A 27,900-nucleotide genomic window follows, 5' to 3' on the forward strand; every position below is an offset into this window, starting at 1 on the left:
GCAGGCGCGCGGGCCGTAACCCCTTCCATTGGCCGTGCCTCCCGCCAGTCGGCTCTCCGCGGGGGCTAGGTTGTGCGGCGCTGTTGCTCGGTCGCGGCAGCTGCAGTTGGCGGCGGCAGTAGCGGCAGCGGCGCGGGGGCAGGGCCTCCGGGCTGGAGTGCGCGGCCGAGGGGGACCGTCGTTCGCAGGCAGCGGAGCGGACCGGCCGGCCCGGGGTCCAGCGCCGAGGGCCAGGCGGGCGCGGCCAGGGCGGTTCCAGGCGAAGGCCGGGCCGGGCCGGGGGGCGGCGGCGGCGGCGGCGGGGGCGGCCGGCGGGCGGCCCGGGCCGGGACGATGACTCTGGAGTCCATGATGGCGTGTTGCCTCAGCGATGAGGTGAAGGAGTCCAAGCGGATCAACGCCGAGATCGAGAAGCAGCTGCGGCGGGATAAGCGCGACGCCCGCCGCGAGCTCAAGCTGCTGCTGCTCGGTGAGTGGGGCCGGGCCTGCCGGGGTCCGCAGCAGACCGTCGCGTTCTGTCGGGCGAGGCTGACGCTGCCGGTGCTGTCCACCGCGGGAGCCTGGGACCTCGGCGTCGGCCCCTGCCAGTGCCGTCCACGCGGGGGTTTGGGGCCTTGAGCTTAGCCCCTGCCGGTACAGCCCACGGTTAAAGCTTGGGCCTCGGAGTCAGTACCCGTGTTGTCCACAGCCGGATCCGTGGCTTTGGGGTCAACCTCTGCCTGTGTTGTGCATGGCGGAGATCCCGGTTTTCGAAGTCTGTCCCTATCTATCCTGTTCACTGTGGGGTCAGCCCCTGCCTGTGCTGTCCACATGAGATTCCAGGTTTCTTCAGAGCCAGCCTCTGTCTCTGCTGTCCATGTTGAATTTTTGAAACCCTAGGGGTCAGCCCCAGCCTTTGCTGTTTACATCCGTATCCTGGAGCCTCAGGGTCAGCCTGTGTTATCTACTAGAGGTCCCTGATTCCTGCTGGGTCAGCCCTACCTCTGTTGTTTAGGTGGAGGGTCTGCCCTCTGTCCTTTCTCACGAAATGAGCTCCTCCCCTGCATAGGGCTGGCTCTCTGTTTCTACCCCACTGAGTGTCCTCCATCGCCGCCCCCAGCAACTCTGTTCAGGCCCAGACCTTTGGGCTGTAATCCACAGAGGCGCCCCTCATCTCCCAGGATCCCGTCTCCACTCTTCCCACCAGGTGGAGCCCTGTTCCCTGCACTCAGGGCCTGTCCCCCACCCACCCTCCATTCCCTCAATCCGTTGGGTGTCTCTCTCCATCTCTGCGTGAAAACGGTTTCCCTCCCAAAAGGAGTTCACATAGGGGTACACACCATGGGGGAAAAACAGCCTTTCTTCTCTTCTGGGTGTTTCTGTTTTTGGCTGGAGGCTGGGAGCAATGGAGCCCTGAAGGAGCCTTTGCAGGTTTTCAGAATTGGCCAACTCATCAATGTTTCCCAAGTCTTTTCCTTTTGTTTTGGTGGGAGCTGGTTCTTCTGGGTCCTGCTCTTCCTCTGGGGAAGATTCCTGTTCTAGGCCCTATCTCTCCAGAGCACACCTGTTGCAGGGAGTGAGTTGGCCCAGCTGTCAGCAAAGTGTTGTTATCCCAAATAAGGGCTGTTGAAGGACTTACCTCTGCCATCAAAGGCAAGAAGGTCATTTACAAAACAGAAACCAGGGCCCTGCCCTTTATGAGCCCTGCTTCATTTTCATTTCTGGACTTTGGGGAAAGTTGGAAATGCTTGTAAGCTATGCAGAGGTAGCTTTGATGGGCCTGAGGCAGGAGGAGAGGGAAGGGTTTAGAAGTGGTGTGGAGCTCCTGATGGTGAATAATGGCGTTGGTGGCCCTTGAGAAGTAGTGGATCTTGGTTGGAATGAATTTCTTCTGCCTGCAGGGTCCTCCCTTTGATGAAATATCTTCCCTTTTCCCCCCAAGTATACCGGTTTATTTAAAGACTATAAAATGGGCCATCTTTACAGAAAACACAGGCAGAGAGTAACCTTAAAGTCTGGAGGAAACTTGTAGTGGTATTTGTTGAGCGACACTTGGGAGGACATTGTGGTAGGTGGCTTTTGAAGTAGTCAGAAGTTTATTATGAGAGGAGGGGTTAGAAATTAGAGATGTCTTAACATTACTATCAGCTGGCATTGATTGGGGGCTGTGTGAGCCTTCAGGCACTTTGCAGCCTGTCCTGAGCATGTCCAGGATTCAGATTGATGTGGGGGTCAAGGCCACAAGTCAGCAGCCTGTGCTCCTGCAGCCTTGGTGTGCCTCTGCATTCTCTCTGGGCCTGGAGGCCCCACAGGAGCCCTGCTGTGGATCTAGAGAGTCAGCTACAGGGGCACCTGTGTCTGCAGTCCCACCTCTCCCTTCCTGTGCGACCCTGGAGGGGCACTGAGCCTGTCACTGCCAGCCTGCATGATGGGGGATAGGGTACCTGTCTCTTAAGGTCCTAGGAATGGGGGGCAGATAAGATAGTGAGGGTGATGTGAGCTCACAGGTCCAAGGTGAAGTATTCTGCCATGAGGAGGATAGTCATCAGTGCCAGGCCGGGGGTCCAGGGGATGTGCAGGGTTGGGGGCTGATCCTGAGGTGCTCCTTGCTCAGTGATCCTGGCAAGCTTTGGGCTTGGGACATGTGGGGAACCCTGGGAACAGTTACCACAAGGCAGCCTGTTTTCCTAGATTGAGGACATCCTTACTTTGATGACCAGAGGACCGGGTGGGGTGTGAGGACGCTGGGAGGGCATCCTTACTGAGTCCCCTGTGCCTGCTGACCAATCTTATAGGACCCATTTTACCCCCACCCCCTAATTCCCAGTAAGCCAGCCACTAGTTGGGGACTATCCCCATTTTGCACGGAGAAAATGGAGGGGCAGACTGAGCTTCCCAGCTGCAGTCCGGGCTGAGGGCCTTCCACCCCTTAGTAGCTCAGAGTGGGGTGCCAGCTTTCACACCTTTGTGGCATCTCTTGTTTCTGTGAGGCTCTGGTGGTTCTTACCCTGGCACCTGGGTCTGGAACCAGGTGGAGCAAATTACGGTCACTGGAGAAGCCCTTGCCCACTTTACCATGTTGGTCCACTGTCTCCCTGGACCTGTATGCACATGACCTGTGGGGTCTCTCAGCCCGGCGGGAGTTTTAATGTTTCATTCTGGTGGTGAGAGTGACCGACCTTTGGAGCTCCTGGAGCTGGATTCTGGCCCTCAGACTTGGGGAACCTCATGTCCTCTGTTCTTGTTTACCTCCAAGGCTCCTTTTGAAAAACTTTTTAAATTTTATTTATTTATTTAAAAAATGTGTGGGTTTTTTTTTAATTGATTAATTTTAGTGAGAGAGAAAGAGAGAGGCAGGAACATCAATTTGCTCCTGTATGTGCCCTGACCGGGGACCGAACCAGCAACCTCTGTGCTACGGGATGATGCTCCAACCAACTGAGCCATTGGGCTAGGGCGAATTTTTTTATTTTTAAAATTGATTGATTTTAGACAGAGAGAGGAAGGGAGGGAGTGGGGGACATTCATTTGTTGTTCCACTTAGTAATATATTCATTGGTTGCTTCCTACATGTGTCCTGGCTGGGAATCAAATCTGCAACTTTTGTATTTCAGGACAACACTCTGGGTTAACTGGCTAGAACCTCATGGCTCCTTTTTTTTTTTTTTTTTTTTTAAGATTTTATTTATTGATTTTACAGAGAGAGGAGGGTGCATGGGGTTTGGAAGGGAATGAGAAGTATCAATTCATAGCTGCTTTACTTTAGTTGTTCATTGATTGCTTGTTGTATGTGTATGTACCTTGACCCGGCAAGCCCAAGGTTTTGAACCAGCGACCTCAGTGTTCCAGGTTGTTGCTCTGTCCACTGTACCACTACAGACCAGGACTCACGGCTCCTTTTTAAAATTGACTTTTAACTTCTCAAAGAGACATCTCTTTTCCATACATCAAGGTCTCTCCCTCAGCACTGGGGACATTGGGGCCAGGTCAGTCTCTGTGAGGGGGGCCATCCTAAGCATTGTGGGGAGTTGAGCAGCATCTGGCCCCACCCACTTGATGCCAGGAGTACCCCCAGTCTGAGAAGCATAACTATCCCCAGACATGGCCTAGTGTGTCCTGGAGGTGGGACCACTGCTGTTTGAGAGCCCTTGCTTCATAGTAGTACACATTATAAAATGCATATCTCAGAGCTGGTGTATTATCAGAGTAAATTCTTTTGTCAGATAGTTCTTGAGTGCTCAAATGGCATATTTTTGTTTATACGGTCCAAAGCTATGTGTGTATATGAGGGTGTACACTCAGCATGCAGTGTACATGTGAATATATGGATACAGGTCTTTGGTGCCATTGCTTTGGTGTTCCAGGCTGTGTCCTTGATGTTCGTTCTGTCAGTCTGTGGTTGGGAGCAGGTTGGCGAGTATATCTACGCTGCAAGTCCCAACTCTCCTGTCCTGTGGACCAGAACCCTGAGGCTTAGAGCTCTGGGGCAGGGGTCCCAGGTAGGTCCACTGGCTTCTAGCATAGTCCATTGCCTTGGTGTTTCTGTCATTCGGGGTTCCCTTATCTGTTCCTTCAGGCAGTTTTCCCATTTGAAACTTGAGGCCTTCTGTGAAAGCCCCGTACTGGAGGCTCAGAGGCCCAGAGTCCTGGCCAGGCTGAGCCTAGTGGCTCCAGGGATTTCTAAATAAAGCAGGGCGGTCAGTTCCGCAGGCTTCCTGTCGGCCAGCTTTGGGCCTCACAGGGCGGTGAAAAGGCTCGGAATCTGGTGTGGGGTGTGGTAGGTCCGGCGGGAAGGGCGCGCCTCCCAGTGCTTTGAGGTACAGAGTGGAGTGTGGCCACTGGCTCCTGGCAGAGAGGCCTGACATGTCCTTGCAGACCGAGAGAGCGGGAAGCACCATTGAGTGTCCTCTTGTTTGCCCCTTGATTCCCCTGGGGCTGTGGAAGGACCTCAACCCACCCTGGGAGTCTTAATGTACTTTAAATTAAAATTAAATGTATTTGGCTAAAAGGGTCTGTTTCCCTTGGTGCAGTCTCTGGAAGTGCCTCAGGAGTCCAGACTGCCCTGGAATGACTCCCTGCAAGGGACAGTTGGTGTTGCGGGCACTTGGAGCATGGCCTTACCAGGTGTGTCACCAGGCTCTGGGGCCAGATTGGCACAGAACTCCATCCATTTTCACAGACGCCCGTGCTTCCGGATGCGGCTGTGTGTGTGCCGGGCTGTGCTGGTCGCTGCGGTGAGACAGAGGAAGTGCTCAGCCTAGGCGTGTAACCACGGGTTTCACTCTCTGCTTCCTGTGGCAGAACCCCCCCCCCCCCCAGGTGCAGCTCCACAGCACCCTGCAGTCGTGGCTGCATGTGGCCCTGGCGTTCGGAGTGGTGTGCAGAAAACCAGACAGAGCTCAGATGAGGACACCTGGCAGAGGGTGTGCTTGTCTCTGTTAAGGCCCTGGGATGGGTGCATCTGGTATGGGACTCTGAGCCACGTGGGCTGGACAGACCTGGACAGCAGTGGGGAGGAGTGGTCCCATCTCTGGTACCAAAAGGGTGCTCCTTTTCCAGCTCACAGCTGCTACCCATTCAGTGGGGATAGTTAGTCTTGATGGCCTGCCCCCAGGTGTGTGTGCAGTGGGTGTGATTCAGGGCATCTTCATAGGCTTTGGGGGTGCCCAGGTGCAGGATTATTTTTTGGTGGAACTCAGGCTACTCACAGAATTAGGACCCCAGACCTCAGAAGGTTGGCTCATGACAGAGGGTGTTAATAATTTCTGTGCCCCTAGCCTGGTGGACTCCCTGTGCCTCTCGGCCTTAGGGTACTGGGCCGGTCATGGGCACAATCACCATGCTAGTGTGTGACTCCTCCTCATTCCCTTCATTGCCCTCCATATCCAGGTCCTCACTACCCCAAGGCCGTATAGCACAGAGCCCTGTAGGTCTCAGAAACATGTTCTGAGTGACTGATTTGTGATTGAATTCAGTGCCCCCGGGGGAGTGGAATGGGAGTCATCTGGTACCCCCTGATGCCCAAACTTTCCTTGACACGAGACTCCCTGTTCAGGAAGCCAAAGTGCTACCTGCCTGTGGACACACAGGAACTCCAGGTCAAAGGTCACAGCTGTCTGACTGAGGGCCCCCTTGAGCAGGCTGGGCTCATTCATCCCCCCCAACCCCCCCCCCCATGCCAGCCAGGCCAGGAAAGCAGGGTAGTGCTTGCTTTGGTGTGAGACCATAGTAACTCAGTCATATTTTCCAGGCTTGGTTTCCTCATCTGTTGGATGGGAATGGTGCCCCTGCAGCACTGTGATAGGATGAAATTGCACACAGTAGGTGCTCAGCAAACAGAAACAGCTTTGTCCTGTTGTCGCTATTGTTTCCACTTGATACTTTGTATAAGTTCCCTTTAAAAGCTTGGGGCCCTGTCCGGGTTGCTCAGTTGTTAGAGCATTGTCCCAACATGCTGAGGTTGCAGGTTTGGTCCCTGGTCACGGCACATACAAAATTGACCACTGATGTATGAATAAATGAAACAACAAATCAATGTTAAATGTTTCTCTCTTTCTGTCTCTATCTCTTCTTTTTTCTCTCTCTCTAAAAAAAAAAGAGATTAAAAAAAAAAGCTGTGGGAATAACTTTGAGAGGTGGTCTGTACTAGGACCATGCTGGGAAAGTGCTGGAGTGGGGTTTCTGGCCCTGTGTGACCTGAGTCTCAGTTTCCTCTTCTGTGAAATGGCAAAAATGTAGGATTATTGCAAGGATAAAGTGGGGTGATGGCTATTAAGCTAGGGAATGTCATTGATGTTATTTTTATTTGCGGTGTCCACACTGGTCAGCTGGTCTCCCTGCCACTGAGCAGGGCTTTCCTGTCTTAGAGCAGGGTCCCCGGCGCTTGGCTATCAGGAATTCGGCCATCTCAGTACCTTTTCTGATCCCCAGCACCTGGATGGTGCTGCACAAGGTGGTGCCCTGGAAGCACCTTCGAAGGAGCGGCTCCAGCTGAGACTGGTGGAAGCTGCCTTTCCTGTTGTCATGTCTGTTTGCTCATGGGCCTTGATTGGGGTGCAGAGTTAGAAGGGATAAGAGTTGACAGGTTGCCCTCGCCAGTTAGCTCAGCCAGTTAGCGCGTCATCTCAGAATACCAAATTTGTGGGTTCGATCCCTGGTCAGGGCACACATGGGAAGTGACCAATGAATGTACGACTAAGTGGAACAACAAATGAATGTTTCCCTCCCTCCCTCCCTCCCTTTCTCTGTCTCTCTAAAATCAATCAATAAATTTAAAAAAATGTTAATAGGTCAGACTCCTCAGGGAGACCCTAGGGGGTAGGAGGATGAACGGGAGGCAGGTTGTCCATCTCTACCCCATTGTTCCTCTCATCTAATCAATGGGGATGTCAGTGAACTCTAGGCTGGGTGGGTTGGTTCCATCCCGTCCCTGTCCCCCTGGCCCTGAGCCCTGCCTATGCACCCACATTTGGGCTAGACAGTGGGAATGAGGGACAGGTGTCCCAACTTTCAGGAGCTTCAGAAAGGGCTGCAATAAAACCCAGTATGTGGGGATAAAGTGGGGGCTCAGAAGACACCAACCGAAATGGTGGGGAGGACCAGTGCCACCCTTGGGCTACTCCACAGTGACCTCAGTTACAGCAGGCAGCGTGTCCTGACCAAAGGGTGTCTCACATTGGAGGCCCCCTGGGCAGGGGAAGTCAGCCCCACCATGTTTGCCTTGGTATAGAGATAAGATGTGATGAGTCCAGGGGTTCACTCTTTCTGTCCTACTTCCTGTCTTTTATCAGTACAGGTGCCCACTGGTGTGTTCTCTCTCTGGTGGCCCTGTGGCTGGCCACAGAGCACTTCCCCCAGTGTGCTTACGTTTTCTCACTTCCCTGTGGCAGCAGTGGTAGAACAGGAAAGATGGAAGTCCTGGGATGGGGGACATGCTGTGGTTGTGAAACGAGAAGACTTGATTTTTTTTTTAAGTGAGCGAGAGGAAGGGGGGGTGGTGGAGAGAGACAGGAACATCGATTTGTTCCTGTATGTACCACAACTGGGGATTGAACTGACAACCTCTGCACCTCGGGTTGATGCTCTAACCAACCAAGCCATCCGGCCAGGCCAGAAGACCTGAATTATTATTTTCTTAATTTTAGAAATTAAAATTAATGAGATGACATTGGTCCATAGAAACACATGGGTTTCAGGTAGATATCTCCATAGCATGTGGACTATTCATTGTGTTGTGCGCTTATAAGCCAAAGTCAAAACACTTTCTGTCACTGTATATTTGGCCCTTTACTACTCCCATCCCTCTCTACCCCCACTCCCTGGTAACCACTTCATTGTTTTTTAAGACTTTATTGATTTTTTTTTTTAAGAAAGAGGAGGGGGGGAACGAGAAGTATCAACTCATATTTGCTTCACTTAGTTGTTCATTGATTGCTTGTTGTATGTGCCTTGACTGGGCAAGGGCAGCGTTTCAAACCAGCGACTTCAGTGTTCCAGGTTGAGGCACTATCCACTGTGCCACCGTAGGCCAGGTACCACTTCACTTTTATCTATGTCCATGAGTCTCAGTTTTATATGCCACCTATGTGTGAAATCATACAGTTCTTAGCTTTTTCTGATTTACTTATTTCTCTTAGTGTGTTATTCTCAAGGTCCATCCATGTTGTTGCAAATGGCAGTATTTTATCATTTGTTATGGTTGAGTAGTATTCCATTGTTTATGTGTACCACATTTTCTTTATTCAGTTCTCTACTGAGGGACACTTTGGTTGTTTCCATGTCTTGGCCACCATGAATAATGCTGTGATGAACATCAGGGTGCACATGCAGAAGACCCGAGTCTTTTGAGGTCCCATAGTTATCAGCTCTGTGACCTCACTCAGCAAAGCTGCTTAACCTCTCTGTGCCTCAGTTCCTTTACCTGTCCAGTGGGAGGTGGAATGGTAGTTGCAAATGAATGAATGAACGAACATGTGAGTAGGGGTGCGAGGAGCGTGTAATAGCAATCTTCAGCTGCAAGAGGACTTTACAGTTTTCTGTGTTTCCCTGCATACAGTCGGCACCCTTTGATCTTGGACTTGTTGACACAGCTCGAGGTCCATGTTGCATTTCCAGGCTGCTTCCAGGAGCCCAGGTCCCCAGCAGTGCTATTGCCTGGGCCTCCCTGTGGCTCTGGGGGTTCCTGGCTTCACTACCCATGTCCCAGAGTGGTGGACAGCCAAGTGGCAGCCCTGAACCCCAGCTTCTGACTCCCAGCACTCAGGTTCTGCTGCCAGATTGTGGTTGCTTGCCCCTGGGGTTGTGGGTATATTTGCCTGTGTACCTGAGTCAATGATATCAAATAAGTACTCTTCTTCCTGCTGTGTAGGCTGTAGCCAGCAGGGGAGTTTAACCCCTTGTCTCTCCCACATTTGGGGGTGTTTGCCAGGTGTTGGGGCTCAGACTCACTTCCATCAACCCAATATGCCACCCTAGATGTCCACCAATTAGTGAAGGTGGGTTGGCAGCCTCCTCCCCTCACAGAGGTGCTTTTTTTCCTTTCCTCTTCAGTTAGTCTCAGCTGAGGCAGCACTCAGACTGTGCGCCTGGAGGTGGAAGGACTGAGTGTGCCTAGGGGGTGTCCTGCAGGTCTATGCTACAGGCTGGGGGCAGGAGGCCACAGGCAGACTCTCGCTCTTAGGGAGCTAGTCCCCAGAACACTGTAAATGGGGACCTGTAGAACTCACAGATACAGAGTAAACAGCAGGGATGGCCTCTGGAAAGAACAGCTGGGGTGTTGGGGTGCTGGACATTTCTTAGAAACCATGAATTTGGGTTTCTGTGCCAGGAGCTCAGTATGATTGGAGGGGAAAGGCCCTCGGGGGCAGTTTGTATTTAACAGGGGTGGGAACTCTGGCACACAACTGCAGGCGCACCCACAGATGTCCTTTCAAAACACTGGGCTTGTTGTGTTACCGAGAAACCGTGGGAAGGTGGGGTAAAAGGGACCCACAGACATGAAATTGAAGTCTAACCCAGTGGTTTTCAACTGTTGAGTCCATAACCTTAATACAATATTAGGGTGGCTAACTCTTTTGTGGACCGGTGTGAAATTGGACTGGCAGTTGGAAACCACTGCAGCGAGGACGTGGAGCTGCTTGTCTTCCTTATGGGGAGATGGTTCACGTGCATTACTTCCCCACAGTGTCATCACCTGTGCAAGTGCCTGAATCCACCACCACCACAGAGACCCTCGTGTTACCTTTTCCTCCCTCCCTCCCTCCCTCCCTCCTGCCCTCCTGCCCTCCTTCCCTTCCTCCATCCTTCCTTCTCCCCTTTAGGGGAGATAGTGAGGCAGACTCCTGCATGTGTCCCAACTGGGATCCACTTGGCAACCCCATCTGGGACCAATGCTTGAGTACCGAGCTATCCTCAGTGCCTGAGGCCACGCTCAAACCAATTGGAGCCATTGGTTGCAGCAGGAGAAGTGGGAGAGAAGGGAAAAAGGGAGGGGGAGAGAAGCAGATGGTTGCTTCTCCTGACCGCTTCTCCCGTTGCTTACCCTGACCAAGAATCAAACCTGGGATGTGCATATGCCGCCCCAACGCTCTATCCACTGAGCTACTGGCCAGGGCCTCATGTTACTTTTTTCTACCACCCCACCCCCATTCCTGAAAACCACCCATCCATCCTTCAGTTGTGTCATCTCAGAAATGTTCCATTAATAGAATCAGAAGACATAGCCTCCTGGGGTTGAGTTTTTCCCCACTTGGCATAATTCTGTGGAGCCCATCAGTCATTGGGTCTGTCCATGAGGCTTCCTTTTCTTTTCTTCCTCCTTCTTCTTTTCCTTCTTCTCCTCCTCTTCCTTCTTTTTTTGAAAGACAGAGACAGAAACAGTATGTGCCTTGACTGGGGATCGAACCAGCAACCTCTGTGCTTCTGGACGACAGTCCAATCAACTGAGCTATCCAACCAGGGCTTAAATATTATTTTTTTAATTGGTTTTTAGAGACAGGAGAAGGGAGAGAGAAGGGAGGGGAAAGGGAAGCATTCATTTGTTGTTCCACTCAATCGTGCATTCATTGGTTGCTTCCCATGTGTGCCCTGACCGAGATCAAACCTGCAACCTTGTCATTTCGGGATGATGCTCTTAATCGACTGAACTAACTGGCCAGGGTCAGGGCTTCCTTTTCAATGCTGAGTAGTGTCCATGGTATGGTAGACCACTGTTTGTGACCACCCGCCTGGTGAAGGATGTCAGGTCAATGCCACTTTTGGGCCATTATGAATAAAGCTGCCTGGAACGCTAGTGTGGGTTCAGAGCAGCCACTCTCTGCATGGTTGGGGGTGCAGTGGGTACTGTGGACCAGTCCACGTAGACAGAATGAGTCCTGATGATGGGTGACTTGCACAGTTTTGCCTGAGGAGGAGGCTTGCTTTTTTCCAAGGTGGGCAGCCGTTGAAGGTTTTTAAACTGGAAGGGTGTGTGTGACAAGATCTCCTAGAAGGAACATGACTGAGGGCTGGGCAGGATGATTGGAGGCCAGGAGAGTGGAGCTGGCCAGGACCTGGGGAGTCTGCAGTAGACTGGGTGAGCGACCATGAGGTCTAGGCGGGCTTCACACCCAGAGACTTCTCTGGGCAGGTAGACATTGGGTAAAGTGTGTGGGGGATCCTGGGGCCAGAGATTCTTTCACAGGTGACATGTGCTGACAAGATGTGGCAGTGGCTGAGTTGGCCAGGATACAGGGCAGCTCAAAACAAAGGTTGCAGCCAGAGCATCTGAAACAGGTTACTTTCCCAACATTCTGTGGCCCAGAGCCTACCCCTCCCTCCCCTCTGGGCATAGTGGTGGCTAAGCACCTCTCAGGCCAGCTGGGCCTGGCCCACGTTCCAGGGCTGAGTGCCCTGCTGGCGCCTGCTTCCCATGCTACTGCTCCTGGCTTGGAGGCACATGCTCAGAGCTGGTGCTGACGTCTCCTTACAGTTTCTGAACACAGGTGACATATGACATGTGGTACTCTCTTTAGTGGACTTCCCTCTTTACAGCTGCCACCTCCACGTACACCATTTTCTGTCCTTCCTTGAAAAGTGATGGCCAACCTGGCCAAGGTCACTGAAGGCCACATTTCAAGCCACATTGTCCTTGGGGTATCCCTTTTTCTCCCCCCCCCAGCTTTATCGAGACACAGTTGACATGTAACATGTAAGTTTAAGGTGTACACGGTTTGATGCAGGTATGAATGGCAAAATGTCACATCATTTTGAGTTAACACTTCTACCACCTCACATACTTGAGCTCTTTTTTTTTTTTTTTTTGTATTTTTCTGAAGCTAGAAACTGGGAGAGACAGTCAGACAGACTCCTGCATGCGCCCGACCGGGATCCACCCGGCACGCCCACCAGGGGGTGATGCTCTGCCCCTCCCGGGGGGTCGCTGTGCCGGGACCAGAGCCACTCTAGCGCCTGGGGCAGAGGCCAAGGAGCCATCCCCAGCGCCCGGGCCATCTTTGCTCCAATGGAGCCTGGGCTGCAGGAGGGGAAGAGAGAGACAGAGAGGAAGGAGAGGGGGGAGGGGTGGAGAAGCAAATGGGCGCTTCTCCTGTGTGCCCTGGCCGGGAATCGAACCCGGGACTTCTACACGCCAGGCCAACGCTCTGCCACTGAGCCAAGCAGCCAGGGCTATACTTGAGCTCTTTTTGTGCCTTTTGCCTGGAGGTCATTCATGACTGCTGTTTTTGCAGTATGAGGGGACTTACAGACTGGGTCTGGATGATAACAGGGTTTGGAGGGACCTACCTGACATCAGCCATGCCTCATCCAGGACCCCTGATGTCTCCAGGGTTTGGCCACCATTTGCCAATCGTAAAGTGGCATTCAGAGCCTCTCCACAGACATGCCCCCCCCAGTGGTCCCCAACCTTTTTTGGGGCACGGACCGGTTTAATGTCAGAAAATATTTTCATGGACCAGCCTTTAGGGTGGGACGGATAAATGTATCACGTGACCGAGACAACCGTCAAGAGTGAGTCTTAGACGGATGTAACAGAGGGAATCTGGTCATTTTTTAAAAATAAAACATCGTTCAGACTTAAATATAAATAAAATGGAAATAATGTAAGTTATTTATTCTTTCTCTGCGGACCGGTACCAAATGGCCCACGGACCGGTACCTGTTCGCGGCCCGGGGGTTGGGGACCACTGGCCCCCTGCACTTCCCATTCTCTCCTGGGGCCCGAGCAGCATTGCATGCTGATTGATGTGGGCTGCAGGCGTGTGTGCTTGCATGGGGGTGTGACACCCCTCCACCTGCAGTGTGCCTCCCCTGCCACTGCCTCTGCCTCTCAAGAGCTCCAGAGGTGGGGGTTCTCATTGTCATTTTTACCTCAATTTTAAAAAAGCCAGTGAGGCCAAATCCTGTCTCATCTGGGCAGTGATCTGGTTTTCAGATTCTTTTGTTGTTATTGAGACGGAGAGAGGGAGAGATAGAGAGAGAAGCACTAGCTCATTGTTTCACTTAGTTATTGCACTCATTGATTGCTTCTCATATGTGCCCTGCCCGGGGCTTGAACCAGCGACCTCAGAGCCAAGCTGTTGTCCTCGGGATCAAGCCAGCACCCCAGGATCAAGTCAGCGATCCTGGGATCGAACTGGTGACCTCCACACTCTGGGATGATGTTCTGTCCATTGCACCACTGTCCAGGGCTGGTTTTCAGACTTTTTTTTTTTTTAATTTTATTTATTCATTTTAGAGAGGAGAGAGAAAGGGAGAGAGAGAAACAGAGAGAGAAGGTGGGGAGGAGCTGGAAGCATCAACTCCCATATGTGCCTTGACCAGACAAGCCCAGGGTTTTGAACCGGCAACCTCAGCATTTCCAGGTCGACACTTTACTGCGCCACCACAGGTCAGGCCTGTTTTCAGACTCTTTTTTTTTTTTTTTTTTTTTTCATTTTTCTGAAGCTGGAAACAGGGAGAGACAGTCAGACAGACTCCCGCATGCGCCCGACCGGGATCCACCCGGCACGCCCACCATGGGGCGGCGCTCTGCCCACTAGGGGGCGATGCTCCGCCCATCCTGGGCGTCGCCATATTGCGACCAGAGCCACTCTAGCGCCTGGGGCAGAGGCCAAGGAGCCATCCCCAGCGCCCGGGCCATCCCTGCTCCAATGGAGCCTTGGCTGCGGGAGGGGAAGAGAGAGACAGAGAGGAAAGCGCGGCGGAGGGGTGGAGAAGCAAATGGGCGCTTCTCCTGTGTGCCCTGGCTGGGAATCGAACCCGGGTCCTCCGCACGCTAGGCCGACGCTCTACCGCTGAGCCAACCGGCCAGGGCTGTTTTCAGACTCTTGACTTATCCTCCCAGCATCCTCACGTGAAAGCCAAGGCTGCTTTTCCTTCTGTATTTGAGGCATTGGCAGTCCGAGGGACCTTGTGGACTGATCATGGGCTCCACCTAGCTCAGCTTCAGATTGACCTTTGTGGCTGCATCTGGGTGTTTGGCTTTGATTCTTGGACCTGTTTGTTTCCTGTAATAGACCCTTCCAGATAGACCAGCAGGGAAGTTACCTTTGTATAATAGCATTTTGTCAAAAATGGGGCTGATTCTGTTCCCACAGGACACTGGATGGTATCTGGGGTCATTTGTGGTTGTCACGACTTGGGGTGCTCCTGGCATTGAGTGGGTGGGAGCCAAGGATGCTGCTTAACACCCTACAATGCCCAGGATGCCCCCCCAAAGAGAATGACTTGTCAGCAGTTCCGAGGGGGGTCCCTGGTCAAAGAAAATGCATTAGAAATCACATTCCTAGCATACCACCCCTCCCCTCCTTGCAGTGTGTGGTGAGGGAGGGACAGCGTAGATCCCTCTGGGGAGATATGGCATCACCTACATGGAACCCTCTCCACCCCTTCCTGCCCCTGGAACTCAAGTGGGTTTGTGGCAGGTGGGTATTTGGTCTCTTATACATTTTGTGGCTGAGGTGATTGTCTGACGTAGAATGGGTACAGGATGGTGTGAGGGTAATTATGACTTGATGACAGAGCCAAAGTCATTTATTTATTCCAGAAAGTTTCTGAGGTGGTTGATAAAAGTACCAGGGAGAGGCAACTACAGCCAAGGTCCCTGCTTTGTGATGTGCCTCATTTATGACTTGGGTCTCACCGAGTGAGCTCAGGCACCTGTGGTCAGTTACTTGGATGCTGGTTGAGGGCCTCCTGGCTGCAGGGCAGTGTGGTCACTGTGTGACCCATAGGATCTGTCACTTCTCCACGAGCTCCTGGTCACAGAGGCTGGTGATAGACCCTGCAGAGACTCCCCACTGCAGTGGTGGTAATTGAGGGGGGAGCTGCCTGCCTGGGGCACAGGTGAGCAGATGGCACCATGGACAGAGGCACAGCTCTTGCAAATGCAAGGAGGTGGGCAAATGCAAGGCAGATTCCAGAGAGTGCTGAAGATGAGCCTAGAAATGTGGATTCAGACAGTTTTGGGATATTTAGAGTCCACAGAAGGGGCTATGGGGGTTTAGTCCTTGAGAGGGGACCTGTGTTACTAAAGTAGGGGTCTGAGAAGGTGCATTCTTAGAATTTAGAAGTTCTCTTTTGCTATGTAATAAAATCACCCCAAAACTTAGTAATTGAAAACCACAAACATTTATTATCTCTGAAGATTCTGAGGGTCAGGAATCTGAGTGGTTCTGGCTAAGAGTCTCTCATGAAGCTGCAGTCAAGCCATTGGTGGGGCTGCCTCATCTGACCAGGGCTAGAGAAGTCCCTTCCGGGATGGCTTCCTCACCTTAGCTCCTCGGAGATTTGTGGACACGCTGAAACCACTGCAGTTGCTGTCCCTGTGTGTGTTGGGGGTACACCAAAGTGAGGTGACCAGGGCGGTAAGAGGCTGAAGCAGGAGAGGGACCCAGAGTTGCGTTGGTGCTGGGGTGGAGCTGGAGGGATTGGAGGCATGGAGGACTCCTGGTTGAATGGCATGTAGTGAGACTGGGGCCTCATCTTGAGGCTGGAGTGAAGACACAGCTGGCTTAGGAGCCCCCTTTCAGATGGTTTTCCTGACTTTTTGATCCTCGTAGGCAGCAGAGCCTCAGTGTGCCCTTCTCTGAGATAGAAGCATGGGGTCAGAAGGCTCAACCTGGAAGAGCCCGGTAAGGTGGCCATATCCCCTCATACTTACTGAGAAGAAATGAGACACAAAGGGGCTTGGTGACACGCTGATGAACGCGATGGAACAGAGATAAGAGAGTGGATGTGGTGGTAGGAGGGCAGAGGGGTGACACCCAGCCCTCGGGTGGACATGAGACACAGTGCTGTGGTCACACGGGGTAGAGCAGGGTAGCACTCTGAAATGGCTTGATGTTGGCTTGAGTTACATATTTGGGGCTAATGAAAAAGGAGTTTCTGGCCTGGCCTGTGGTGGCGCAGTGGATAAAGCATCAACCTCGAATGCTGAGGTCACCGGTTCAAAACCCCACTTGCCTGGTCAAGGCACATATGGGAGTTAATGCTTACTGCTCCTCCCCCCTTCTCTCTCCCTTCTCTCTCCCTCCTCTCTTTCCCCCCTCCCTCTCTAAAATGAATAAATAAATTTTTTAAAAATAAAAATGGAGTTTCTGGGGACCTTGGGGTGATGATCCTATACCCTGTGACTTGATTTGGCCGTCACTGCTGTGGCTTTGGATGCAGATACCAAACTTCTGCCCAAAAGAGGACTGTTCTGGGGGTGCTCATGGAAGAGGAGTGGGAGGAGGTGGACAGATACTGTCAGGTTAGAATGGGGTCCAAGGTGGGGCTTGGGAAAGGGCTTAGTGAACTCCAAGGGAGAGAGAGGGCCCTAGGTCAGCCTGACTAGGAAAGGAGGTGGCGGCACCTAGTGAAGAGACATGGAACTTCCATGGCCTCTGTGTCCTTGTCTGCAACCATGTTAAATTCGGATGCTGCCCTGACTCATACCGTCTGGTGATCACTCACTGCTGGTCACTGTGATTGGACAGGGCGCCTGGGGGGACCGACTTGCCTGTTGTATACCTGGGTGCTAAACACCCTGCAGACGTCCTTTTTCTGAGCCTCAGTTTCCTCTCATGTAGGATGGGTGCAGCTGGGAGGATGACCAAGGTAAGTCTTAGGGATGTGCATCAAGGAGTGGTCACCTGTTGGTCAGGTGTGTCCCCTGTGCCCTCTGAGGGCCGACGAGCCACCTGGGGCCAGAAGTATGTGTCCCAGAGGCTCAGTTCCTGGTGTGCCAGGCCGGGGGGGACACACGATGGGATCGTTGTGAGCGTACAGACTTTTAGCGTGTGGGTCTTGGTCTTGGTCCTGTGCTGTCTCACTGGGCTGTGTTGCACATGGCAGGCACGGGTGAGAGCGGGAAGAGCACGTTCATCAAGCAGATGCGCATCATCCACGGGGCTGGCTACTCGGAGGAGGACAAGCGGGGCTTCACCAAGCTGGTCTACCAGAACATCTTCACTGCCATGCAGGCCATGATTCGGGCCATGGAGACTCTGAAGATCCTGTACAAGTATGAGCAGAACAAGGTGAGGCCATAGGCTGTGGGAGGTGCCACTGGGCAGCACATGGGCTGCAGGGTATGGTGGGGGCCACTGCTCAGCTGATACATCCTGGTGGAGCCCCAGGTTCTCCTAGCAGGTAGCTGTTAGCACACCCGTTCTTTGGACTGGGAAGCCAGCTGGCAGGTATGCTGCCCTGGGATGGGCTATGTGAATTGTTTCCTGGCTCCTCAGAGGGCCTCTTTTTTTTTCTTTTTTCTTTTAGTTTATTCATTTTTAGAGAGAAGAGAGAGGGAGAGAGGGAGAGAGAGGAGAGAGAGACAGGGGGGAGGAGCTGGAAGCATCAACTCCCATATGTGCCTTGACCAGGCAAGCCCAGGGTTTCGAACTGGCAACCTCAGCATTTCCAGGTCGACGCTTTATCCACTGCGCCACCACAGGTCAGGCCTCAGAGGGCCTCTTGTCCTACCAAGTGCATCATGCACCATGTGATGTAGCTGTTTTGGTGACCCCCTGGGGATAGCATTTCTGTCTTGCTTTCTTTAGTAACAGCTCTGTTGAGATGGACTTCACGTACTATACATTTAAAGTATGCAATTTGTTTTCGTTTTTTTAAAGATTTTATTTATTGCTTTTAGAGAAAGGATAGAGAGAAAAGTGAGGGAGAAGTGGGAAGCATCAATTGCTTCTCGTATGTGCCTTGACCCAGCAAGCCCAGGGTTTTGAACAATGACCTCAGTACTCCAGGTCAGTGCTTTATCCACCGTGCCACCACAGGTCAGGCATCAACTCATTTTTAACATATTCAGAGAGCCAGGCACCATTACCTTTATTTAATTCCAGAACATTTCTATCCCCCCAAAAAGATACCCTGTCCTCATTAGCACTCACTTCCCATCTCACTACCCTGCCTCTGGCAACCATGAACCTACTCCTAACTCTGTGGATGTGCCTGTTCTGGACATGTCACATAAATGGAATCACACACTATGTGGCCTTTGTGTCTGGCTTCTCTCAATGAACATGTGTTAACAAGGTTCATACATGTTGTAGCGAGTGTCAGTGCTTCATCCTTTTCATGGCTGAGTAATATTCCAGTGTGTGGATTGGACCGCATTTACCCATCAATGGGCATTTGGTTGTCCCCACTTTTTAATTTTATTTATTTTTTATAGGTTTTTTTTTCCTTTAGAGAAAGAGAGAGGGGCAGGAAGGGAGAGAGATGAGTTGCATCACCTTAGTTATTCACTAATTGCTTCTGATATGTGCCTTGACTGAGGGGCTCAAGCCGAGCCAGTAACCCCTTACTCAAGCCAGTGACCTTTGGGCTCAAGCCACTGACCCCGGGATCATTTTGATGATCCCGCACTTTAGCTGGAGACCTCAGGGTTTCGAACATGGGTCCTTAGTGTCCCAGGTTGATGCTGTATGCACTGCACCACCACCAGTCAGGCTGTCCCCACTTTTTGGCCTTTGTGAATTTTGGTGCTATGATATTCATGAGCAGATTTTTATTTGCACACCTTCTTTCATTTCTCCTGAGTGTGTATCTACTGACCGGCTGCTCTCCTCAGTGGTGGTTCCACCAGCTGCACACCATGGCTCTCACTGGTGACCTCCCTTGGCTTTGCTTTCATAGATTTGTTTTCAGGGGCTTCTCACATATCCAGAAGTTTACCCTGGGTAAACTGGTATGGAGTCCACATCTGTCCAAATGTGGCTTAAATTAATCCACTTACTTTTAGGCTTAAGAAGGTCAGGTAACCAAATTTTTGATATGTCTGTGATGGATGTGTTCTTACTTTTACCCCAATTCACAGGTTGTCAGGGACTCCTACCAGCCCCGCCATCCTGGCTGTGGGACCACATGTGTCCTGGCCTGCCTGCTGGGTCTTGGTTTGTAGAATCTCTTCCAGCTGAGGCCCAGTTCAGAGTCCAGGTCACACTTGGATCATAAATAACCATCAACGTCTGGACAGATAGGGGCAAACTGTTGCCTGTTCCTGTAAATACAGCTTCATTGGCACATGCCTCCCCCACCTGCCAAAGCCCCTTCCAACAAAAGGAGACAGGGTGGCCAGGCAGTCCCTGCTTCAAGGTCCCTCAGTCTGGGTTTGCTTTGGGGTCTGGCACTGAGGAACAGTTGCAGCCCATCATCCTTGCTTCTTTCCCTCTCGTGTTCACATGAAACTGGAGTTGATGGGTCCAACTCTGGTTGACTGGGTGCTGATTGTCTGGCATATCCCGAGATGAGGGGTGTGCCCCATGTGTCCAGGCCCCTAACAAGCCCATGGCATTTCCTATCCTGCCCTCTCAGGCCAATGCGCTCCTGATCCGGGAAGTGGATGTGGAAAAGGTAACAACATTTGAGCACCGGTACGTCAATGCCATCAAGACCCTGTGGAATGACCCCGGCATCCAGGAGTGCTATGACCGGAGGCGGGAGTACCAGCTCTCTGACTCTGCCAAATAGTGAGTAGGCCACGGCCGGAGAATGGGCTAAGGGTCACATGGGTCCTGGTTGGGGTCCTGGGAAAGAGAAAGGACATTAGGGGAAACTGAGGCAACCTGGAACATGGGTGGACTCAGTTAATGACAATGAATATTGGCTGGTTAGTTGTGACAGATGCACTGACTAATGGAAGAGGTTTGCAGTGGGGAAACTGGGTGTTTGCTGGAGGTTTGTTGTGTCTCTACAACTTTCCTGTGGATCTAAAATGATCCTAAAATAGTAAGTTTATTTCTGAAAAGTCACCCTTCCAGCGTTCAGCTTCTCTTGGAAACCCTGGTGCTGGTCCCCTTGCTCCTTCTAGAGTGGCCATTCTCGGGCAGCTCTATTGGAGAGTCCCTCCTGAGTCTTTCCCTGGTTAGCATTTCTGTCCTTTGAGATCCAGCAAATGACCTGCTCCTTTCTGTCCAAGTCAGGGGTAGGGAGGCCTTGTCTTATCTTGTCCCAAGTATTCCTGGCTGCTTCAGCTCCTGCAGGTGAGGCTTCTGTAAGCCCCTCCCAGCTGCTTGGGGGACTTCCCTCACAGCCTGGCCTGAGCAGCTCCGTCCCTTCTCTGTTGCAGCTACCTGACCGATGTAGACCGCATTGCCACCTCGGGCTACCTGCCCACCCAACAGGACGTGTTGCGGGTCCGTGTGCCCACCACCGGCATCATCGAGTATCCTTTCGATCTGGAGAACATCATCTTCAGGTGCCTGTGTCCCGACTTCCTGAGAGTGGTGGCATTCTGGGAGGCCTGGGGCTCTATAGGCTGCTGTGAGGGCTGCTCCTTCCCAGACCTGGAGCCTCCACTGTGGGGACAGCAAAGATGCATTGGATCCTGGTCTTTGCCCTCGGGGAGAATCTGATCCAGGACAAGAGATGAGATTTATGAATAAGTTACTGTCCTCAAGTTTCAGAGTGAGTGAGCCAGGCCCCAGTGACTGTTGGGGGCTGGCCAGGCACAGCCTGGGGGAGATGGTCTTCTGGTGGGGCCTTTGCGATGGGGCTGTGGGTAAGAGAGGATGCTGACTTGTAGGGGTGGTGGGTGAGCTGCAGCTCCTGCCAGAACAGTGGTGGTGTGGACAACTGGGGGATCCTGACAGCCTCTTGTGCAGCTGCCCCCTCCATTCAGTTTTGCCCCTTGTCCAGCTGTGCCCTGTCCAGCTATGCACTTGTTTGATTACAGAATGCAGACCAGAGACCCTGGTACTAAGCTCGTGGCCTGGCCCCAGTCGGATCGCAGACATCAATGAATGATGGCCTGATTGCCCTGATGTGTGGGATGAGCCTGGTCCCAAAGCCGGGACCTCGTGTAGAGACCTGATCCCTGGGGACCCAAGTTTTAGCCCAACTGTACTGGAGAGGCTCATGGTTCAGAAAGGCTGTGGCCCAAACACCGTTGTCCCTGATGGTGTTCCCCAGACTGGCTGCAGCTGCCAGTGTGTGCCTGGCATCCAAGCACAGGGCTCTTGGCCTGTCACCACCCTCCTGTTTCTTCACAGTCACCCTGGCATGTCTGCTGTCCACCTGTGCTTGCTGGAGTCTCCTCTGTGAAAGCCCTGCCAGGTGGATTTGCCTCTGCTAGCTGTGGGGACACAGCCTGTATCTCAGCCCGGCCTGGAGCCATTTCTGTCTGAGTCCTGCTGTCCACACAGCAGTGTGTGTGTGTGTGTGGGGGGGTGGTGGCAGCTGTGGGGACCCACTGTTCAGGTTGGGGGTCTTGAGGGCTGCTCTACCTTACAGCCTGTCATCCTTTTTAAAAGTAGAATGTCTTTCCTCATTATTGAAAACCTAGGGAGTTCACAGGCAGAAGAAGGAAGCCCCTGTAACTCACCCTGTCTCTCAGATACCATCCCCAGTCCCCACCACCCTTTTGTTTCTGGGCCTGTTGTTTCTTACCTGCTTCTTACACTACATGGTGAACTTCACAGCCCACTATGTTCACCCAGTAACAGGACATGCAGCTTCACTCTCTGCAACTGTCCTCTTTTGTTCCCTTGCAGTGGCTGACACATGTCTTAGCAGCTGAACGCCTCTCAGTCTATCTGGGTCTTCCAGTGGGGAGGCCGAGGCTGGTGTTTTACAGACAATGCTGCACGATAACCGATGAGTGGAGGGGTTTCCAGACACAGAGCCTGGGGTCTGAGGGTGGGCCTATTGTAGGTCCTACTGGGTTCACACCCCACACCTACTACATGTGCCTGTCACTGGGCCGTTTACACCAAGGGCTTCCGTTAGGGCAGGAATCAGTAACTCTTAGAGGCCAGATGTGAGGCCTATGCAGTGCTCTCCTGGCTCCCACAGATCTGGCGATCCTCATGGCTCTAACATGTATTGAGCTCTAATGGGCATTAGGGGGCTATTGGGGATCCAATAGGTATTGAGGGGCCCTTGTGGCTCTAATGGATATTGGGGGCTCTTGTATCTCTGATAGGAATTGGGAGACGTTTGGGTCTCTAATGAGTATTAGGAGCCCCTTTGGCTCTTGCAGATATTGGCATCCCTTAAGGCTTTAGCAGATACAGCCATGCTAGTGGGGAGTGGCTTGCTGGGGGAAGTAGTGCTGTCTGTATAGTCCAGCCCTGACCCTGTGGCACTCCCGTCCCCTGCAGGATGGTAGATGTAGGAGGACAGAGGTCTGAGCGAAGGAAGTGGATCCACTGTTTTGAGAATGTGACGTCCATCATGTTCCTCGTGGCCCTTAGTGAATATGACCAAGTCCTGGTGGAGTCGGACAACGAGGTGAGGCACCCCTCCCAGCTCTCAGCCCCCCAGGTGGAGGGAAGCCCTGGGCAGAGGTGAGGGTTTCCCCGTTCCCATCTACCGCCCCCGCCTTTGTGAGGGCTCCAGCCAAGGGTGAACCCCAGGGCCTTGTTGATCCTGGAGCTTTTTCCCTCTGCAGAACCGCATGGAGGAGAGCAAAGCCCTGTTCCGGACCATCATCACCTACCCCTGGTTCCAGAATTCATCAGTCATCCTCTTCCTCAACAAGAAGGACCTGCTGGAGGACAAGATCCTATACTCCCACCTAGTGGACTACTTCCCTGAGTTTGATGGTGAGCTCTGGGAGGGTCATCGCCCCTGTGCCTCATGCTCCCTGCATGGTGTGTGGCTCCTGCACAACTGGGAGACATTCTGGAGCCCACGAGCCTTACTGGGTCTGTCAGGAAAGGCAAGATGAATGTCTCCAGTGCATCCGTTCTCTTCTCTGAGCTGTGGTGTCCTCACCTGACAGCCAGGGCTGGTTACCTGGGGCTTGTGCATGGTTAGTGGGGCCCCAGTGCTCTAGTCTCATTGCTTTCTCCAGGATCCTCCCAAGTGTTTGATGGCCAGAAATGCCTTGTGTCTCCAGAGGTAGCATTGTCTGCAGGAAGGGGACCCTGCAGTCAGTACAAGACAGTGGGAGGGACGTGTTAGAATGCTTGGCTCCTAATCCCCCATTCAGTGGCCTGTCCCTAATTGCCCATGCTGAGTGAGGAGTTTATGTGGACTCAGTGGCCCCACCATAAAGAGGAGCATGGTGCTGGGAATAAAGGGTGACTCAGGCCTGACCAGGCAGTGGTGCAGTGGACAGAACATTGGACTGGGACATGCAGGACCCAGGTTTGAAACCCTGAGGTTGCTGGGCTCCTGAGTATGGGCTCATCCAGCTTGAGCACAGGCTCACCAGCTTGAGCCAAAGGTCACTGGCTTGAGCAAGGGATCATTCCTCTGCTGTAGCTCCCCCCCAACCCCCGGTCAAAGCATATACGAGAAAGCAGTCAATAAACAACTCGGGTGCCACAACTAAGAATAGATGCTTTTCATCTCTCATCTTTCCTGTCTGTCTGTCCCTCTCTCTGTCTCTGTTACAAAAAAAAAAAAAAAGTGACTGACCCCTCCCTGGATCAGCTGAGCTCCTAATGGAAGGCAGATAGCTTATGTGTGGACCATCCTACCCACCTTTTGGCACCCCCACTCTGTCATGCATGAGCTATAGCTGTGCACCCCAGGGCTACTTGGTCCCTCCCTCCCTCTTAGGCAGGTGGTGGCACCTGTGCTGGGTGCTCATGCTGGCCAGGCTTGTTAGGAGAGTAGGGATTATAGATGGGAGATCTTTGTGGGGGCTGCTGCTTGTGAAACAGTGCCCAGCCTGTGAGTTGGGGGTGACAGGCTCGTCTCTACTAGTCATGAGAGGGGCCTTGTAATCTGAGTTGTTGGCTCCTGCTCTAAAGACCTGAGTGAGGCCTGGCAGGGGTTAGGGTGCTGGGCTCTGAGCTCAGCCCTCGGAGTCCTTTAGGAGGGGGTGATACTGGGTGGGGCAAACAGAGACTCCTGGTGAGGGGAGAGCAAAAGGTTTACTGAGAGGGAACAGTGAGGAGCTAATGGGGACCAAGACTTGAGGGTGAGTGCCGACCATGGATGGGGAAGGACACAGTGCAGGCAGGAGCCTCTGGCAGGAGTGTAGACAGTTCGATGGATAGCCGGCACTGCCCTGTTGGGTAGTGGCTGGAGAGGCAGCTGATCGAGTGTGTGGGTGTGCACAGGGCTTGTGCATGTAGGGTTGGGCATGTGTGTATGTGTGTAGATGCATGCCCATGTTTGGATGTAGGTATTTGTGGTATAGTGTGAATGGAATGGGTAAAGTGAGGCTGGGAAGGAAGGTAGGCCCCAGTTTGGAGGTAAGGGGAGCATTTGGTGTGTGCAGCAGTAGTGGTCCTGGCTGGCAGGGCCAAGGGCCGAGGGGGTCTAGATGGGCTAGGGGCTGTGCAGACCCCATGCATGCCCACACACAGAAAGCTGCCTCTTTGCAGGCACATCTCAGTCCGGGAACCTGTTGTGTAAGCTGCCCTGCTTGGCTGGCACCCTAGTCCTTGTCCCTTGCATGGGTCTCAGCAGTCCTGACGCACCCACCTCCCCTCCCCCAGGGCCGCAGCGGGACGCGCAGGCTGCTCGGGAGTTCATCCTGAAGATGTTTGTGGACCTGAACCCTGACAGCGACAAGATCATCTACTCACACTTCACTTGCGCCACCGACACGGAGAATATCCGCTTTGTCTTCGCAGCTGTCAAGGACACCATCCTGCAGCTCAACCTGAAGGAGTACAACCTAGTGTGACCCAGCAGAGAGCCCACGGGACAGACCCTTCTGTGTGATGATATGACAGTGGCTCTGCCCACGGAGGAGCTGATTTTTTTTTCATATTTTTAACAAATGGTTTTTATTTCACAGTTATCAGGGGATGTACATCTTTCTTTCTATATTCTTCGTGCACCTTCTCACCTTTTGTCAGCAGCACCGGCTGCCTTTTTCTGGCCTTGACTGTGGCTCGCCTTTTTCTAGAAAAAAAAAAAATGGAAAAAGAAAAAAAAAAGGAAAAGTGAGACAAGTGGAGATGAGAAACAAGAGCCCTGCCCCCAGTGCCTCCAGGCTCCCTCAGCTGTCCCCTCTCCCCTCCGAGCTGCACCTTCAGGCCACTGTGGGACACAGCTGCCCAGCCGGCCCTGGTCTCTTGACGTGGAGATGTGGAGACTGTGACTGTTCTTTCTTCCTTTTTTTTAAGTTATTGCCATCCTCACAACTTCGCTGTGTTTTTGCTCACTGGACTCCAAGAAGTGGGGGTGGGTGGCTCCCCCTGTTGCCCACCCTGGGAAGTGCCTAACCATTTTCTTTCTCTTTCTTTTTTTTTTTTTTTTTTTAAGGAAAAAAAGTATATGAGTTCCTCTGCAGTGAAGGATCTCCAGACCCTGTCTCTCAGCTGGATGGTTCTCCGGTCCCCACCACCCTCTGAGAGCCCTGGGGTCTGTGGAGTGCTCTGGGCTGTCTTCAGGGCCATCTGGCTGGCCTGCTCGGACCTCTCCCCAACCCAGTCCATGTGCATCCGAGGGTCCCGCGCTCACCACCCAGGCTGGAGGGCGCTGGCGGGAGTTCACACGGCCTGGGAGCCAGGGAGGGCTCACTTGGATGGGAGTCACTTTTGCTTTTACTCCATTTTGTAACCAATTTGGAAACAGTGATGACAGTGGGCTGGGGACTTTTTCAGAATATTCTCAGGTCTGTCCCCACTAGGCAGAGAGATTGAGGAAGGTCCTGCAATGGTTCCTAGGTGTGGTGGCCTCCATTGCATGCACTTGCTGACCCTATTCCCTGAGCCACTGGGAAGCAAGCGGGCAGCGGGGGGGCACTTTGCCCAGAGCTGTCGAGGGTTGCGTGGGAGCCAGCAGCTGGCACCTCAACCCTGGGCAGCCTCCAGGCCATGGCCACACACCGAGCCAGAGTCATGGGCTGCCTGGCCTGGTTCCCTCTCCCAGAGGGACTTGAGGGAGGGCACAAGCAGGGGGTTGGTCTTTTGGGGGAAGGGAGGTGGCTTTCATCTGATGTAGACTGAACACTACAGTGTTTATTTTGTTTTGCACAAATGGAAGGGGAATGGACTGCCAACCATGTTCTGGCCCTGCCCACACTACACCTGGACTCTAGAGTAGTCTGTGTGGCAGCTTCTTTTGGAGGCCATTAACAAATACAAAAGAAACACAAAAATGAGCACTAGACAGCCAGTCCGGGGTGGCTGACCCCCACTTCCGCCTCTCCCATCCACCAGCAGGACAATGAAGGGCCTCAGGGTAATGGGAAGCAGAAGATAGGCAGAGGTTGGGGGTGGCTACATTCCTGGTGATCAGCTCCATCTGGGGGCAGAACAAGCTGGGGATCCCCACCTTCTCGGCCAGTTTTCCCAAATGGGTCCTTTTTGTGCCATGTGTCTATTTGAGAGGTTTGAACATTAATTCCTCATTCCTGCCCTCGGCGGGTGGGGGAGCAGGTGGTGCTGCTGGTCATGAGCCCATGCGAGGACTCGGGTCCTTGCGGGGTAGGCACTTTGATGTCCTAGCACCTCTCAAGGGTCCAGATTTCAAAAAGGGAACTGGATTGGACTGGAGGGGTGGCCTGAATTTGAGAGAGCACCCGAAGAATGAACTTTTAGAGGGGGCAGTGTGCCAAGCATCCCACCACCCAGGGCTGGCTGGAACGCCAAACCACCCCTGCTCCAGGTTTCTGGAACCCCACGGGCCTGGCCCCACCCCAGGAGCTGAGGGCAGGGCCACCCAGTGTCCTGGGGGGATCTGAGACTAGTTCTGTGCCAGCGGGAGCGGGAGGTCTCCTTTCTGGTCCCATGCGAGGTTGGTCAGTGTCTTTGATTTTTATCCTGATGAACTCCTAATGCTTTTTCTCATGTGCCAACCTCCCAGCTCCTCCCACTGTGCCATCCCCCTGCAGTACACCCCACCCCCTGCACCCCACGCCCTGAGAGACGTCCTAGTGCCAATGACCCCTAGCGGTGGTGTGGGGACTGTCCTGGCTGGTGGGGTGAACACTTCGTTATACTTGTATATTACACAGTTCTGATTTCAGACGATTTAAACCTTAACCTATTTAAAAAAGAATATTATATAAAAATGCTGTTTTTAAACCTTTTGTCATTTGAAATGCATGTATTGTTGCGCGTGCTGGGGGTTGGGCATGATTAGCTCGATACCAACTTGTGACAGAGGCTGTCCCGCCCAGGCAAGTGGGATGGCAGGCTCTGTTCAGTGTGTCGGGGCCCTGACCCCTTAATCCAGAGATACCTGATGGAAACTGACTTTTCATATCTTTCTTCTGAAATGAATTGTTTTAAATTGGAATAAACCTCGTTCCTAAACGCTGTGGCCCCTCTGCCTTATTTCCTCTTGCTGACTACAGGGATGGGTGAGGATAGCAGAGGGGCCCAGAAAGCCCCCAGGGTGTTGCCTGGTCCCCCCGTGGCTAGCCTGGATCCTGGCACCTTCAGGCTGGGGTCTGAGCTCACAGGAATCATGGCCATAGGTTCCTTGGGGAGGTCTGCCCTAGACTGGTACCAGGGTCCCTGGGTTTCTGCTCTGAGGCCCTATCTGACCCTGACTTCAGGTTCATTTGTCTTG

At 52.8% G+C, this 27,900-nt stretch overlaps 1 protein-coding gene across 1 annotated transcript; it reads left to right on the forward strand.

Annotated features, from left to right (window-relative positions):
• On the forward strand, window positions 1–27,641 carry GNA11 (G protein subunit alpha 11). The gene is made up of 7 exons (XM_066343331.1): window positions 1–469; window positions 17,314–17,498; window positions 19,789–19,943; window positions 20,543–20,671; window positions 22,575–22,704; window positions 22,865–23,018; window positions 24,870–27,641. The coding sequence occupies exons 1-7, from the start codon at window positions 334–336 to the stop codon at window positions 25,058–25,060; spliced, it is 1,080 nt and encodes a 359-aa protein (XP_066199428.1). The 5' UTR covers window positions 1–333; the 3' UTR covers window positions 25,061–27,641.
• Window positions 27,642–27,900: the final 259 nt, after the last annotated feature.

This window comes from Saccopteryx leptura, chromosome 1, assembly GCF_036850995.1.
Source record: "Saccopteryx leptura isolate mSacLep1 chromosome 1, mSacLep1_pri_phased_curated, whole genome shotgun sequence".
Classification (NCBI taxonomy): Eukaryota; Metazoa; Chordata; class Mammalia; order Chiroptera; family Emballonuridae; genus Saccopteryx; species Saccopteryx leptura.